Source organism: Lates calcarifer, linkage group LG7_2 (genome assembly GCF_001640805.2).
Source record: "Lates calcarifer isolate ASB-BC8 linkage group LG7_2, TLL_Latcal_v3, whole genome shotgun sequence".
In the NCBI taxonomy this organism is placed as follows: Eukaryota; Metazoa; Chordata; class Actinopteri; family Centropomidae; genus Lates; species Lates calcarifer.
In genome coordinates, this window is record NC_066854.1 from 10,041,609 (window position 1) to 10,059,300 (window position 17,692).

General features: G+C 39.1%; 1 protein-coding gene and 1 long non-coding RNA gene across 5 annotated transcripts in view; both read right to left on the reverse strand.

Moving 5' to 3' along the window:
- Positions 1 to 387: 387 nt before the first annotated feature.
- Positions 388 to 4,785, reverse strand: LOC108900639 (uncharacterized). 2 transcript variants are annotated; one of them, XR_007809059.1, is made up of 8 exons: positions 4,695 to 4,785; positions 4,303 to 4,356; positions 4,142 to 4,198; positions 3,338 to 3,612; positions 2,393 to 2,451; positions 1,472 to 1,824; positions 1,230 to 1,335; positions 388 to 941 (listed from the first exon to the last, which is right to left on the reverse strand). It is a non-coding gene; the product is annotated as an uncharacterized LOC108900639 (long non-coding RNA). The 2 variants fall into 2 exon arrangements; XR_001963773.2 differs by lacking the exon at positions 4,695 to 4,785 and having other exon boundaries at positions 4,303 to 4,518.
- Positions 4,786 to 7,138: 2,353 nt separating this feature from the next.
- Positions 7,139 to 17,692, reverse strand: part of LOC108900646 (transmembrane protein 163) — a 30,520-nt gene continuing 19,966 nt past the window's right edge. For all 3 annotated transcript variants that reach the window (XM_018701813.2, XM_018701816.2, XM_018701814.2), the window contains exons 6-9: positions 17,526 to 17,622; positions 10,952 to 11,063; positions 9,884 to 10,025; positions 7,139 to 9,486 (exon numbers count right to left, since the gene is read on the reverse strand). In XM_018701813.2, coding sequence (XP_018557329.1) covers positions 9,426 to 9,486; positions 9,884 to 10,025; positions 10,952 to 11,063; positions 17,526 to 17,622 — 412 coding nt within the window. In that variant the 3' untranslated portion in view covers positions 7,139 to 9,425. The remainder of the gene's footprint in view (positions 9,487 to 9,883; positions 10,026 to 10,951; positions 11,064 to 17,525; positions 17,623 to 17,692) is intronic.

Consider the following 17,692-nt stretch of genomic DNA (forward strand, 5'->3'; position numbering starts at 1 on the left):
GCTGAGGAATGACATGCAGTAAAGGTAGGTTTGGGGCACATGAGCTCACATAAGTGGGCGCCCTTTTTTTTTTCTTCACCTTTATTCAGACAGGAGAGGGGGCACATGAGTCCATATTTGGGCGCCCCAATTTTTTTTATTTTTCCACATTTTACACGTTTTAATGTAGTTTGACCTGTTTTTGACTTTTTTTACATGGGACACTTAAGAATAAAATTTTTCCTCAAAAAATTCCTATTCTTTTCTATGCAGAACTGCACATTTACACTAATACCCACCCCCCCTCTTTTTTTTTTTAAAACCACCCATTTTGAGCAATGAACAAAATGGAATTCATCAAACTTTTGTTAAAAATCACACCACAGACAAAAAAAGAATCTCCTTCGTTTCTTTATTAGAACAAACTTAAAAGCACACTTTTACAAAATAACCACCACCACCCCCCCTCCCCCCACAATTCTTAAAGCATCGTTTTGAGCAATGAACAAAACAAATTCATCGAAATCTGGCATAAAAACACATCTCAGAAATAAACTTGCCATCAACTTCAATCCTCCCTTCCCAAAATTTCAGCCAAACCAACAAAAAAAATCATAAAAGTATAAAAAAAACACACACAAACAAAACCCCTTTATTAGCAAGACAATCATCAACAAACCATAACATCCACATGAGAAGAAGTACTAAACATAAACAACACTCAATGCTCTGCCTAACACAATTCACATAAAGCAAATTGCAATTACCTGAACAAAGTATCTCTTTTTCACAAACACACACGTTCAAAACTCTACATACTATTTGTGCCTCAAGTTGTACAAACTACTTCTATAATTACACAAATGATGAAACTGTGAATTACCTAGATGCCTCTGTCCTGGTCTCAAAGAACTTGTGCAGTGTATAAAGGCTCTCTGCAATCATGGACAAAGTGGAGACACCTGTAGGAAATCAAACACAAACATCAATACAATGACCAATACACTGCTGCCTATGCAATATTACACCTGAAACTAAACATTGTGCTCAGAGTTTTTGCTTCCTTACTTCTTTTTTCAAGCACTACAATGTCAGTACTCAAATCCAACTATCACTGTGCACACACTCTTTCATATATAATCAATTCTTCTTGTTGTGTCTGATAAAGTATTATGTTACTCAAACAAATACTTCTAAAGAATATTCTACCGCTGTGTTGGACAGTTGATGTAAAGCGGTTTCTGAATTACCTGTTCTCACTCCTGGTCCAAAAGAACTACTTCGTTGTGTGAACACTCTCTGCAGTCACAACCAACATCTCACTCTTTCTACAGGATCTCTTTATGCCTACAAGAACTAAAAGAAACATATAAAGGAAACTGAACATTTTACTGACACATTACTATTACATTAGATTAAATACACTTTATTTCTCACACTTCTGAAATGTACAGTCATAAGTGTAGGAGGCCAAGACCCTCCTCTCACCCACCTCCTCAATGGACTCCAAAGAGCAAGACAGAGACACAAAGGCATCTTCATCAGGTGACAACTTCTGACCTGAAGTTTTTCAGCTCACTAAAATATCCACTCTTCAGAACTGCGACCACACAGGATGTTTTCCACAGAAGACCCCACACACCTGCCATCAGGTCCTGTAGCTTTCCTCAACACCCTCCTCACCTGCTCAGATGTAATGAAAAGGCAGGGATGTGCACTGACCCCTGCTGTGACTGATGTCAGTTTCGTTACCCTGAAGACGCTCCTCCGGCTTCCTCCCACAGCTGTCCTTGCCCCTTCTTATCTCCCTCTTCATCTCATCTGCATTGCACAAAGTAGAGACACCTGAAAACACAGAAAGATTTTCAACGTTACACCTCATACTAAACGTTTAACGAAATATTTGTGTCCCTTATTGTACTCACAGTTTTTGACGCATTACTATTACTTTCACTTCTTTTTTTCAAACACTGCAATATCAGTACACACTCCTGTTCATATTGTTACAGCTTGTCTTGTACATATAATGCCCTTTTCTATTGTTCTTGTGACTGATAAAGAATTATGTTACTCAAATAAATGCTTCTAAAGAATATTCTGCTCCTGTATTTAATATTGTATCAAAGTGAATATTATTAGCCAGACCTCAGGATTACGTGATCACTTTTATGATATTAATTTGAAAACAGACTCAAAACTTATGCTGTAACACTTTTTGACCATTTTTGATGCACATTATTTATCTTTTTCTGTGTTTCATTACTTCCTACACTAAGAAAAACATACTATAGCACATCATCAAAAATACCTGTCCACTGTTCATTTGTTTCTGTCTGTGCCTTAAAGTCAAATTAAAGAATGAAATTATTCTGCTCTGTATCTCTCACTTGATGTGATGCTGTTGTCAAATTACCTGTCCTGGATCTTCTGGCCTCTTGTTTATTGGTGATGGTTGTTTATTGTCCTCACCTCCTAAACAACCAACAAATAAGAAATTAATCACATTAACTGCAATATCATTATTTTTTAATCAACTAATCACAACTCATTTAGCTCACATCCATTAAATACTAAGATCTGAGCTGAGATTCAAACAGTCAAACTGCTGCTGACTTTAGTGACTCAGTCTGAAAAGACTGAGGAAATGTCTGACATGGCAGCTGAAAAACTCATTCTAATAAACTTTTCACTGACAATCATAATCCTTTAAATGTGTGTCTGTGTGGTGGGGTGAATTATTCCTGAAAAACAATATACTACCACAGGCTGTTGTAATTGTAAACTACATACCAAAGCGTGCAGTATTAATGATGGCAAATATGAACGTCTACCACTTCATACGATGTTTATATTTCATCAAGGTTCAGATTTGCAATTAAGATCCTACAGGGCACCTGCGGTTTTACATTGTGTCGTTACACTCTCTTTACGTTCCTCGTAAATCGACAGATACAGCGCACGATTTATGCACGTGCACAGACTTCGATTAACTCGACGTCAGCTCAAGTCAATGACTCTGGCTGTATATGTATGAACGTAATGCTGTTCTGTTCATTTATACTGCATGTTTTCGTGTGTAGTCTACAATTACAACAGCCTGCATTATATTGTCTTTCAGGACGACAATTCCTGTTTACAAAGACAATAAATAATGATTATTGAAACTAATAATATGCAACGCCAATGACGCTAAACTCTGTTATGTACGACGATATATGATGGAACCGCTATTTTCATCCGTCCCCGTTACAAACACACACAAAAAACTGGCGATAAAAACAGATATGATTAGAAGCAATAGCTAATGCTACTTCTAATGCTAACGCACGCCGCTAATTAGTTAGCTTGTTAGCCTTACCTCCTCCTGCAGGTGAGCTCGCCGTGTGTTGTAACTGGCTCGTTGTAACATCCGCGCTTCTTCGGCAACAAAGTTTCTCACAGCGACAACAACCCCAGGTAAAAAAGGTGGCGTAAAACGTTGATTTTAATCTCCATTTTCACTCGACTGTTCGCCATTGTTCCTCCACTGACCTGCTCTCCTCCTCGTGGTCCAGAACGATGACGTCACACGCCAGCCAACGTCGGCATACGAAACGCTGATTGGTCGACTGATTCTGCTCCACCTACTCGCTTCTGAGGAACAATGAACATAAAGCTAAAAATCCTTGTAAACAATATCCATTTATTATATATATTCCAGAAATATTGCACAAAGAAGACATAATTGGACGCAGACACGTTACATTTAAAGGAAACTGAGATTCAACAGTTCATTGGCCCTCTGGTTTAAAACACTGAGTGTGGTTTGTAGATTTGACATAGATATGTTTTAGATTCCTATTGCCCCTGTTGCATTCACATATGGACTACTGTGACGACCGAATTTCCCTTTAGGGATGAGTAAAGTCATCTATCTATCTATTTAGTTAAATGTTCACTTTCAGCTGTAATGTTGAATATTTTTCTGTGTTTTCATGGTTAAAGTCACACACTGTCGCACAGAGCACTGTCTATCAGGAAAGTGTAATAAGAGAAGTGATGTAAAACCAATGCAGAAGTAATAGTAATCCAAAATATATATAAAAGTCACAGTGTAGCCAGGAGTCACTAAATGTAACAGTACAGTAAAGTGTCTAATATGTAAAAAACTATTTGGACTTACAGATGACTTTGTGTGTTGTTGTCTGTGCAGGAGGAGAAGACGACAGCAGCTGAAGACCTGAAGTGGATGAAAGAATGAAGCTGTTAATGAAATAAAAGAGCTCCACCATCTAACTGCTGTAAACTGTGTTGCTTTCCTGTTGTTCAAGTGAAAACACTGACCTGACAACGTCTTCACGTCTGTCTCTTCTCTCTGTGATGGTTCCAGTTTGAATCCTGTGGAGAAAAACACAACAAACATTAATGTAAAGATCTGACTCTTAACACGTCAAAATAAAAGCACAGAGTTTCTGGGTGTTAAACTTGAAGCTGTCAAAAGATAAAGAAGTAAAAGACAGTAGATGTACAAAGAAACCAGAGTGTAAACTAGGTGGATCTGGACTCATCAGAACTTGTCCAACACTGGAAAAGTCTGTTGAAATTTGAACTAAATTTGGTTGGCAGAGCAAGAGGACAGGCAGCAAGAGAGGGGGAAGGAGACAGACAAAATTATTCAGACTTAAGATGAGTTACTGAACATCTATCATGTTAGTGCTCTCGTGTTTGTGAAATACCTGGAGGACTCAGTCCTGGTCTCAAAGAACTTCTTCTTCTTTGGTTTGTGAGGTGGGAGCTGGTGTTTGTGTCCAGGCTGCAGCAGCTAAACCAGTAAACCTGGAAAACACAAGTCCAACAAATAACCTGATTAATAATACTGCAGGTCCCACTTCATCACCACGACCAGCTGTGTCCGTGATCCTCTACATGATGAGGATTTACCACACTGAGACAGTTAAAGCCTTGAATAAATACATACATGTGAACAGACAGGTTTAATGAATTGAAGTCACCATAGCAGCACTGCTGTGGCAGGATGTGTACCAGCGATGCTCCCTTCACATTTCTGACCGACCCCTTAACTATGCCTGCATAAAACCGGCTCTGCTTACCAGATGTGTGATGGAGATTTTCTCTCCATGTACCTAGAGGTGTCAGGGGGTGGGTTCCCTCTGCCAAAAAAGCAGCAAAGTGCCTCTTGGTTCCACTACTGTGTGTAACTCACATGGGAAATGTTCACAGCTGGCTTGTTAACGTCGCTGGCTAAGTCAGGAATCCTGTTCAGGAGGCAGGAAGTTGGCAGAGACTCCAGGAACACTCTGTTTGTGTACAAACACACATAAGTTATTAAATATTGGACTTCAGAGGGACTGGATGGCAGATTCTTTTTAAATACTGGGATGAGCCAAGCTAACCAGTTCCCCCTGCTACCACTCTTTATGCTAAGCTAAGTTTATCATTTCCTGTCTATAGCCTCATGCTTGGAATGGTATTCATCTTATCTAACTCAGAAAGAGAGCAAATAAATATCAAAATGTTACACTATTGCTGTATGGAGGCTCTGGTGTTGTTTAAATGAACTGACTTACTGATTACATTTGTCCCAGTAGCATTTATTTTCAAGTAACACACTGACTGAATGAGCACATGGGTCCATTTAGTAATATTCTTAATTTAAACACCTTTCAATCACTGAAGGTAACCTTTGAGATGTACTACATTGTGTAAATACCATCTAGTATTCTCCACACTCTTGGGACATATGGGTGATTTACATTATGCCTCCATTAAAAACAGATTTCAATTTCCTCTTTATCTTGATGTTACATTGTTTGTAACCGTGAATACACCTGATAAAAATCGCAATTATAAAGGCAAGACATAAATCATAAATTACAGCCTGTGGATATTGTTAAGTTCTGGGCACTGTAGCTGGCCGTGGGTGAGTCTATCTATCACTGAGGCAGTCAAGTGGTAATTTAAGGTTCTGCAGACAAGTTGTAGAGGCTTTTTATCAGGCTGGGTAAGCAGCTCAGCTTGCATTAAGCACAGCCCTTTGTCACCCTAAATTCAACATTTCTAAATAACAAGCATGTGTGGTTCTTAAAATCAAAGTGATTATTTTGTATAATGCGTTTACTTGTGTATTTTTCATTTTAGAGCAGAAACATTGCTACCAGACTCCAGTGACAAAAACAGGCAAAACATGGTAGTTGCTGCATGAATACTTCTTCCAAGTCTCACAATACCACAAACTAACAATCTGATCGAAGCAGTTGTATTCAAGCAGCCCTCTTCTTCTGTGACATAAAATCACTGTTTTTGTCAAATAACCAGTTAAAACAACGGTTAAAGTTCATGTATCTTTACAGGTACAAACCCTGCGGCTGATGGCTTCCTCAGTGTGCAGGCTCAGTGGTCAACACAGTCAAAGCAGCATCAGGTGTATCTAATTAGAACAAACAGGGCAGTGGCATAGAAAAAGAAAACAGATTTCATGAAGACATGGCATTATATCGACTTCAGGTTATTGGAGAAAACAGGAAAATGGTTATGGTTTTACAGAATAACACTGTGACTAAGATTCGTAATCGAGCTCGTCATGACACATACCTGTTTGGTTTGTGTCCAGGCTGCAGCGGCTGAAGCAGTAAAGCTGGAAAACACGTGTGGAACAAACAACCAGATTAATAAAGAAGAGTTGAGCGTCAGTGAGAGAAACAAAGACAGCGTGAGCCACGTGATATAAACGAGCAATAACATAACGAAACGATCGTTGAGTGTTTCCACATGTCCGCAGCAGAGTTTCTCAGGGTTCGCGTCCCGCAGGCGCCAGCAGACTGGGGTGAAGAGCCGTCCAGGCAAAGGGGACCTCACGGTGCAATGAAGCAACGGGGGTTGGGTGGGGTTCGTCCCACCCAACAGTTTGAAATTTTACAAAACAGTCTTGTAGACTACTGAATGGTGATGGACTTCTCACTCGTCCGTTCCACAAACAAATAAAAACACAAAATATCCAGATAGAAGAGATTACAAACAAATACATATACAGCTAATGATCCAAAGCTCTCATAATTACACTTGAGCCATCTGCAGTTGATCCAGTTTCAGAGACCTGTACATGGGAAGTTATGAAACAGAAAACAATGAACAGCCGACATATAACCTACAGTATCATATCAGTGCAGGTGAATAATGCAATGACAACACTTTTTTGTTTGTTTTCACAGTCCTTATATAACTTTATTTTTAAATAAACCTTTTTTCTGTGACAAAAGGCTCTGACTCTGGTTTTACACTTGTTTCACATCACAGCAATACAGATTCAGTATTTACACCTGCACAGAATAGTACAGTTAGCAGGAGCCAAGGAGCAGCTCCAATCCCACAGTGTGTCTATGTGTGTCTAATTTGTGTGTATATTTCATAAAGTTGTACAAAACCTTAAATATGATCAAATCCAAACAACATTGTCACATATTTGTGTGTCATATAAACTAGTCTCACAGCACAGTTCGTACATTCAGTTATAGTTACTGCAGCAAAGCACAGACTTCAGCAAAATGTATGAGTACTTAGAAAAAATGACAACATCCTAATCTGTCTCTATAGTCAAACAGCTGAATCTCCACCTGATAATTACATTCATGTTCCACACACTGATCAGCGAGATTAAGGCTTTGGAGTTAAAAATGAGTATTATGAACTATTTAGAATAATAAAACAGCCTGCACACAGGCAGAAAAACCCAATATGGAGGGCCAAAGCCTTTGTCTCTATGAAATCTGCAAGTGATATTAGCCAAAAAAAAAAAAACAAACAAACATGAAAAACAACAAAAAGTCACAATAAAAATACATCCAAACTTTGACTTATTAGGTCATAATTAGTATAACTATTAAGTAAGACCCCTGGTCACTGTTTGACTCAGTCATGATAAAAATACAAAACGATACTGTTTTTTTCATACATTTGTGTTTCAAATAAACGGGTCATTTTGGTTGTTTCATTATTATCACTTCACTTTATGTCAACATACTTCATTAGCCAGAAAAATAAGGAGTTACCATCAACTCCAAAACAAACAGAAGCTCCAGATAAGAGAGGACACCTGCACAGGCCTGCACCTTATCAATAACAGCAGCACTGAAATTGCTGGAAAGTGGAATCCTTCACAGTATATTGAAATATTACTTACCACAGTCAGACTAAATGTTGTCTGATGCACTTGATGAGCAAGAAGATGAAATGAAAAAGGTGAAGTCTTGTACATTTGCACACAGCTCTGAGTTTAATCTGATTCCAGTAACTACCTCACCACTCTCAGTCTAAATACAGATATACCTGTGATGGCTGCAGACCAAACTGGTTGAAGTGGACAAACCAATAATCAAATCCAGACACGATGAGACTAAGTTCTCACGAAGGCCAGAACTCTTAATGTAAAGACAAACACCCTTTTGTCACAAACTGGATCACCTGCTGTGACAAGAGCTCAACTCATCAAACAGAACTTATTGGATTAAGCTTCACTAAAATAAACAACTGGATATTAAAACAAGGTGTGGATGGATGTGTGACGTACCAGAGCAGCCGAAGATGGTGAATACAAAGCGCAAGTATATGAATCAAATGATAATGTTGAGTTTCACTTCAACGTCACAAACATAAACTGAGCTAATTTGGGCTATTTTTCCTTTCTAACAGCAAAGTGGAGGTAGAGTCAGGTCATGACATGAAAAATGACAATTGTTATCCTCCACCTCTCATTAAGCTGTGGCCACTCTAGTCTCTCCTGCTCCCACCACAAGTCTATTGTAAACAGCAAATCACGTCACTGAGCCTGACACAGCAGAGATACAGAGTGTGCGCTTATGTACCTGTTCCTGATGCCAAATGGGCCTTGTATTGATACATCCTCTCCTAGTCATAAAAAAGGTAAAACACCATTAATACTCCACTGCTACATCAGCTACATCAATCACTTTCAACCTGCGATCTGCAATATTTCATAGCACAGCTGAGCAAAGGCCTCTAGGAACCATGGGAAAAATAAACTGCTGTGTTTTGACAGGACGATGAGGTATTGTACATCAACTTGCTGTACAAAAATCTGTTGCTTTTATGGAGTTATGGCCTCTTGGGGTCCATAAGTCTCCAGTCCGCTGCAGTCTGAGCTCATCTCATGTTTTAATACGGAGGCATGAAAGAACAGATGGCCCCACTCACTGGTAAAAGACAGATAAACATATTATATGTACAGCAAACTGTAAAACACTTAAAAGGTGCCGAGAGTTTAATCCGCCTGGACCCTCAGGTCAAGTCTGTGAGCCAAAGCCTCCGCTGGCACCTCGAGGGCTGAGTGTGATTGTCTGTGGAGGAACTGTGCTCAGCCTACTCCTACCCCCCACCTCCATCCCTCCCAAACCCTCCCACCCCGCTTCTCCCTCTTTTCCTCTGCGGTCTCGTCACTCAAAACGCTCGTAGTTCCTGGTTTGCCGGATCCGCGGGACCATGTCCAGCAGCAGCCTGTGGGAGGAGAGCAGGAAGCTTTTCAGACTTTGACTGGCTCAAGTTAAAAAAGCTCTGCAGACATGAATTCATCTGATTTTGGTTGTTGCTCAAGGCAAAAAAAAAAAAAAAATTCAATCTTCAGACTGATAATAAAAACCTTTTCCTCAGAGGCGACTTAAGGGTTTTACTTTTTTATTTTTATATAAAACTTTTATTTCTGTCTTGGGACATATGATCTCTTTTACAAGAGAGAGTGGTCTTAAATGGCAGCGTAGTCACGTTAAAACATTTCAGAGATTTCATCTCTATAATAGTCTCATAATCAACAGAATCAAAAGCTCTGAACATTTTGAGTTTAGTTTTCTTTACATCATCTCTACAACAACAAATGTATCATCCACTGAGAACTCACTTGACCCCATAGGCGAGGATGATGAGGCCTATGAGGACACCTATTGTCCCATCCAGATACCACACCTTGGGCTCATGCTTAAACACTTCAGCACTGATGAGGATGGAGAACCCCATGATTCCCCCCACCAGTGAGTTAAATCCTGGAACAAGAAAATACACAAACACACTTGATGTAAAAACACCTTATACAGATGTAGTCTGGCAGACATGTGATGTTGACTGCTGTGGTACAGAGCAGCATATAAAGTGTCCAGTGGTGTGATAGATTCCTGACATGCCTCTGTCTGTCTGTTGAAAGGTCATCTTGTATGAATGAGTGAGAGAGCTGAGAGTTACAGACATGTAAGTGGGTTTGTACTGTAATACAAATAATATGTCACTGGGGAAGTCACACTTTAACGCTGTTACTAAGAAATGACTGTGCACAAGAAATCCTTCCCACGTATATTTGAGGTGACCAGGCAACATGAGACAGTTAATCAAAAGAACAAGCATGCACATATGAAGGACTACAAGTGAAATAGTAGAAATAGTAACAAAGCATTTCATTAATTAATAATACATTGATTTATGAATCATGTATTTATTCATGTATGAATTAATACATGATGGAATTTGAAAAATGTATTAGAAAATGAAGTTTAGAAAGAAACAAATAACTGGATAAATTGAATTAAGAATACAGACTTTAATGAGGCATTTAGAAGGGCTTTTTCCTTTCTTAGTTGCTGCCTTCAATTTTTCCATTAGCTATTCAATTTGCTTAGTCATATGACCTCTCTATTTAGCCTTTTCATGACACTTTGGGCCTTGCACTGGTAAAACAGGGCAAAACTATGCAAATTAGTCATGGGACGTGACAAGCTCACTGATTGGCTGTCACCTGGTACATTATATGCAGATGCAAATGTACAATTCTTTATTACTATTTATGTGACACTTGTGGTCCTTCACAGAACATTACTAATTAATTCAGGCAAAAAACAAGCTCCTTATTTGAAAACTATGCAACTTTGAAGATCACGGTCTTGATTTGGTCTCTGTTTAAGCGTGTGTGTACACCTACCATCAGTGATAAGGGCTCGGCTTGTGAGCACTTTCCCAAGCATGAACTTGATCACAGCCAGAATGATGCACACCAAGCCGCTGACGATGGACACGCTGAAAAGGAAGTCGTCCTAAGAGAGGAAAAAAAATGAACTGAGAAATAGAGTCATGGTTTGCTTATATTTTACACTCTTTTTAGCAATGAAAATAATGTGATTGTGAGGAGGTTTAGTGCATTAATAACACAATACAAGTAAGAATTTCATCATGATGTTTTATGTGTCAAATAATAGCTTTTTATGTTTTATTATTTGTATGTCTTTTGACAGATATGTCAGAGCCCCAGCTCTTGCAGTGCCACCTGTACTCACAGGTATCTGAAGTTATGAAGTGTAACCAGCATTTCATTGCATCCCCTCTGAAACCAAACCTACACCCTTTGTATCAGTTATTATCCCAGCTGATTAAACTGCAGGTTACTTCAGGTAAATCCTGCCATCTGCAGATTCTCCATCACTGACCACAAGACCACAGTGACTTCTCAAGACAGCAGCGTCAACACACCACAACCACAGCTCAATACTGCAGCCTTACACCCCCATACACCTCTACCTACCAACAACTGCTCTCCATCCTCACTAATGAAGTTTCTCATCTTCCTATTAAAACACTATCATCCATATCACCTCCACTCTCCATCATCCAGTCCAATTATACTCCAAAAACCTTTTCCTTTGCTCCCCATAGCTCTTATTTAATTTGAAAATGAATTTGATGTTGCACCTATTGTGAGTCTCGCTGGAAAGAATCTCAGCTAAATGCCTAAAACGTAGATGCACAAAGGGATGGATGGAGGAGGAGCAGGGATGGATGTGAGAAGAGAAAGGGAGCTGCAGAGCACTGAGTGCCTCTGCGGCAGCATTAATATTGCACTATGGCCTTGGAGCCATGAAAAGATAATTTGGCGAGCTCACAGACATCAAAGACGAAATGGAGAGAAAACCTCAGCATGCTGCATAGACCTGAGTCAGTGTCATGACTCAGCTGTGAAAATAAAATCTAAAAAGCATATTTTTGAAATACTGAACATATTCTTCAGCAACAAGGACAAATGTTTCATTACAGTTGAGACAGACACATATTTTTCAAAGACAGGTCTGTTCATAATTTGCCACCGTTTAAAACCATTTGAGTTGATGCAATAAATTGGAAGCTGCTGTGTGTAACAGACTCATAGTCAGCTGGTGTAAATCATACTTAAGTAGCCATTCAGTATGTAGATCCAGGAGTGGCCACAGGAATTGTGAGCTTTTCATGTATGCTAATGATTCAGATTTGTTTAGCAGCAGCCCTGTGGTAGACTGGTGATCTGTCCAGGGTGGACCCCACCTCTCATCCAAACAGCTGGGACTGGCTCCCTGCACCCTCAAGGGACAAGGGGTATAGCTATTGAATGGACCATACAAGAGACCAGCATGGGTAGAATACTAGGTACAGTTAAAAGTCACAGATATGTTTCTTTTGTAGATCAGTTCAGTGTGTGGGGGCAACTTAATGGATCCTGTGAGGTGTGATATTGATATTCAATAAACTTTTAATTAAAGGAATTAAAGATGGGTGAATGAACTTAGTATTTCAGTAGACATGTGCTTACATAATGAGTTATACCTACAATATTTAAATCTGCATGCCACAGCTGTAACAGAGGTACAGCAGTCTTTTTGTTATCATGATTTGGGGAATGAATAGAATTTATAGAAATAAGTTCTATTGATTTTTATTGATCTGCAGAACAGTACACTGTACTGTAGCTAGATATTACATTCTTCAAAACTCAATAATCTAATTGGCTGGAGCACATTTTATCTGCTACATAGACAAACTAAATGTCTGGGAGTCTTATTTGAAAAGTTGTGCTTCCAGGAAGTTTCAGTGATATATGGCTTACTGTGACTCTCAGTCTGTTATCATGGGGAATCCCCTCAGTGACCTTCTGATCAAGATTCAGAGTGAGTGGGTTGGCATTTTGGCCCATGGGAGAGGGAAACACACGCAGAGAATGAGAGATAGAACTCATGACAAACAGACTCTGCTCCAAATGTGAACAGAGTGTTTGGCATTTTGATTTGACAACCAGATCCCTGCACAGAATATGAAAATAGTACACGCTGTTCTGCTTTTTAGAGGTGGAGAAGTCAGGAAAGCGAAGAAACATATCATCTACAATTACCTGGATGTGAAGAAACCAGACTGAGACAGACAGAGAGAAAGAGCTATGGAGATTAATTTTCAGTGGAGTTAAGTCTTTCATGAATAATAATGGCTAAAAGTGAAATTACATTGGTATCATCCGCTCTGAATGTTCAGGTCAAGTGGTACAAACACATTTCAAAACTACAGATAAAACAGTGGATGAGTTAGAAAAACCTGAATCTGACACACCTGTCTGAACCAAACCAAATTCTCAAAGGAAGAAACATTTTGGGAAAAAGAGATATTCCTGCTAAGAATTACACAAAAAGATCAACACAACTCCTATGCTTGTACACCAAACTTGCAAAAGTCAGTTGGTTGGTTAAACTTAGCATGAAGAGTGGAAGCAGGGGGGAATCATCCAGCGAGGCTCTGTAGTAAAAACCAAACAAATAAACAAAAAATCCATATACTACCACCACTAAAGCTCAGTTCCAGCACATAACTTGTCAGAAAACCACAACTTGTTATTTTTACCTTTTGGTTTTTGCAGGGATTAAACATATAAGATACAACATGCTAATTAGCCAAGAAAAGATTAAACTTGATAGGAGAAAATACAGCACCTGGAATAAGATGAACTGAATTGGAAACAGCTTAAAGTAATTTTACTGAACTGATTTTTCTTTTCACTTGTTTTTGGAAAATAAGGGTTTTCCAGTGGCCTTTCATAAGCCCACTTATGGTGTGTAATATTCTCTACTCTCAGCACTTCTAATTACATTACAATATGAAAACCTCCACTGGGAGTTAAAAGGTTTTCACAAACCAATGATGAAATGCCTGTATGAATAGTAAAGCTCCGTTTTGGATGCTAACTGACATTAATTGGGCTCAGAGGACCAGCAGAGCAGGAACAGTCAGGTGTCAAAACCCAAAACATCCTCCTCCACATGTTTCCCCCTCCACTCCCCTCCCTCTCTGTCTCGCCACTGCATATCTCAGCAGCTGCTTACCTTATTAACATTTCATAGGAGGAAGAGAGGGAGGTGATGAAAATAAACCCTATTTCCAACATCAGCATACTGAGGAGGGCTGTGAAGCTTCATAGTTGAAGCTATATATATCTCCAAGTATGATGCACCAGAAACCAGTCTGGTATAACCGGCATGTGACAGAGGAGGAGCACGTCGAATCCGAAAAACACAATCTGTCTGCTCCCACATTCTGCCTTTGTTTATGCTTTGGTGCTTGCTGTCTGTCAGGCCTGTCTCTTTGCCTCTCTGCAGCCACAGATGAATAGATGAAAAACACAGGTGATTTAATAAATCAATAAAGGATCTGAAAACTAATTGAATTTGGAGCCTGAGTGAGTTACAAAGGCTATTTGAAGCTGTTGAAATGTGCATTTCTCATCATGGTATACTTTGGTTCTGCAGCTGATCCAAGACTATGTAAAATACGATTAAAGTGCACCCAGCTGTGTTGATGAGTTTAGGTTTTCACAGTCTACATGCCAGCCCCCAAATCCAAGTCTTTTGGAAGGACTGTGTTTTGTTTAAATATGTGTACATGGAGAAGTAAGTGTTTCAGAATTAGCAGTATCCATGCAGTTAACAGTCACTGGGAAACATCCAATTATGCTATTGTAACTGACGTTATGTGTAATGTGATATGTTTCAGATTTTCAGCTTTTAAGATTTTATATTCTGATGGCAGCTGCTTAAGAAAATGTTAATTCCAATTAAATTACTTCACACAACAAAACAGTAGATACAGCTCATTCTATAAAGCATGTAATCATGCATTTGGGGCTAAGACCGACAACAACAGCAATTATTTACTCAAAGCTACAGCAGTTTGAATAAGATCATTGAGCTAAGCTTGAAAGGCCTGAGCAGCAATAATATCTCTAAGGTAATTTAGCATAATGTTCCCATATTCAGCCATTATCATCATCATTACATTCAGATCCTCGACAGCGTTTCTACGGAGATGACTATTGCCCAGCAACCGGGTGATAAAGCTATTTCAGGAAGTGTGAAAGCTCCGAAGTCTTCACACCTGAGATTTGTGACATTCTTCATCTAACAACAGCAACCACACTGTTCCACCTCTTTCACACACACATTCGTACCTAAAAAAAACTTAACCTGATGTTGAGTCTGAAAATTAAAGCTGGTGTAGAATAAGCTCACTTGACTGACAAATCAACTCCTCCACTTTGATTTCAGGTTTTGGCAAATGTAGATGCACTTTTACTCTGTTACACTTTTGCCTGTTTCTAACAAGCTGCATTGTTTTCCCCCTGAGTGAGTCTAACCCACATACTGTACACACTGCAACAAATCCACTATAACAAGACATTAAAGCTGATATTTAAGGCCTTGAAAACCTATTCTCTCCATCAGCTTGTTACTATGAGTGACTGGATCTTACATTAACACACAGTATTTTCTGCTTAAGTTAGAACAGTTTTGTTGTTTATGTATCTTGTTTTTTTCTGTGCTCTTCTGACTGATATGAAGCTGGAAAATGTCACATCACATATCTGTCTGTACAGAGATTTAGCAACAACATCAGGATTTGTTTTGTGGGTTGTTTGGTCACTATCAATCAAATTTGATAGAATTCCTTTATAAATAATACATGAGTATGTTTTTTTTTTTAAACAAACAAACTATTTGTTATAGAAAAATGCACAGGATTTGTATGGAGTGAAACTGGACTCAAAATGATGGTCTAGAAATGAAAAATAACGATTGTGTGTAATTTTGGGTACTCACAAATGTGCATTCCACACAAATACCAAGCAATCTGAATATGTAAAACTATTTTACAGATGCACACATCATGACGTGAATACATATTAATATTTTATGTGTAGATTTTCAACTTCACTTTTGAAATGCTTCCTGTGTGTACAAATGTCTTCTGTGTACACAGTATTTACAGACTGTTAACTGTGGGTACAGGGATTGTCTGATACGGATGGATCAGGTTACGTTTGTGTGTGGAGTTTTGAGACTCTTGTCACAGTCTCCAGCTCAGCACAGATCTACAAATGCACAAAGCGTTTGAAAGCAAACTTTTTTTAGATTTGAAGGAAACTCTTTTCTGCCAGTGGTATGATAAACTTTTCTCTTCCTTTATACAAATTCTTATTTTTGTTGCACTTGAAAATGAGGAATAAAGGACTGCATATAGGATGCATCTCTTAGGGCATTTTCAAAATCATAAATATTGATTAGTGCTACAACAGGAGGTGATAGCAACATGTTTTCCTCTGTGTGCTGAAACTGTATGACCTGAATGACCCCACAGCATCCGACAGAAGGATATGAAAGTTACTTTGGAATTCATACATACAGCACATACAGATATACAGATTTTAAAATCTAATTTCCCAACTGCAAGTTTAACAAGATACCCCACTATAGCCTCAACAAAATTAACATTAAATTAAAACCAAATTATCTAGACTTGATTTTAGATTTATTTTGCCTGGAGACAAATTACCATTGCCAAAACCTTCCATCTGTTGAGTATCAACTCTGAGCTGAAGGCTAGCAGCCCTCTCTTCCTTCTAGCTTGGCTGCAGCCAGGCCTGAACCCCCAACCCTCAGTGACCAGCACCATGTGACAGCCAGAGCTGAAAATATGTTGTCTCATCAGATCTACTGCCAGTTCAAAATGGCAAGACGAGGACCGAATGAGCCATGTTACATCTACAGCTTCATGCAAATCATGTGAACTGCAGTAGCTGTCTGCATGTTGTTTGTCTTGGATGCTAAGAAGTATAGAGACGAGATATTATTAGATACAGACACAAAGTCAGCAGGGCTGTTTTGGTTTCTAAGTGAAATCCTCCTCTCTGGCAGGCTGGTTGGTATTACAGATGAGTCCTGGCTGGGACAGGTGGTTGTTACTATCTGGCTGAGCTTTAAAAACAGCCACAAATTCCACCAAAAAAATCAGATTATACACCAAAATTTGGCTTAAATTCTGCAGTCTGCATTTAGTGAGATGAACAAAGCTGTTAAGTGAGCCTGTCTAACTGTTCAGCTGACAGTAATACAGCTGTCAATGCACCAAAGTATGTTGATATTAATGTTTTAAATGGATAACATAATCTGTCCCATATGGTGGATGCTTTAATCCAAAGCTCTCTTCCATCTGAACCAAGTCTGACCCCTGCACCACGATCAGAGCCATTTCCTGCACACTGTCATGTGCTGTATGATGCCATGTAGGAAAAAAAACGTGGTGGTAAACTCTAATCTCATATGATCTAGTCTTATCTGGTGCTTTGTTGTGTAATGAGTTCACATCAACTCAAATGTGCTTTGTAGCATCTGTATATTGATGTGGGTTTGTGTTTGTGGTGGATAAATTCTTACCACTTCAGGTAGCAGCTTGGTAGCCAGGTCATGGATGGCTTTACCCATAATGCAAATGGAGGACAGGATGAAAATCACACCCAGGATAATGCATGCTCTGCGGAGGAAAAGAAAAGAAGAAAAGCTGTGGTGAGAACCACACCATTACTGTCCCAGATAGAGGAAAT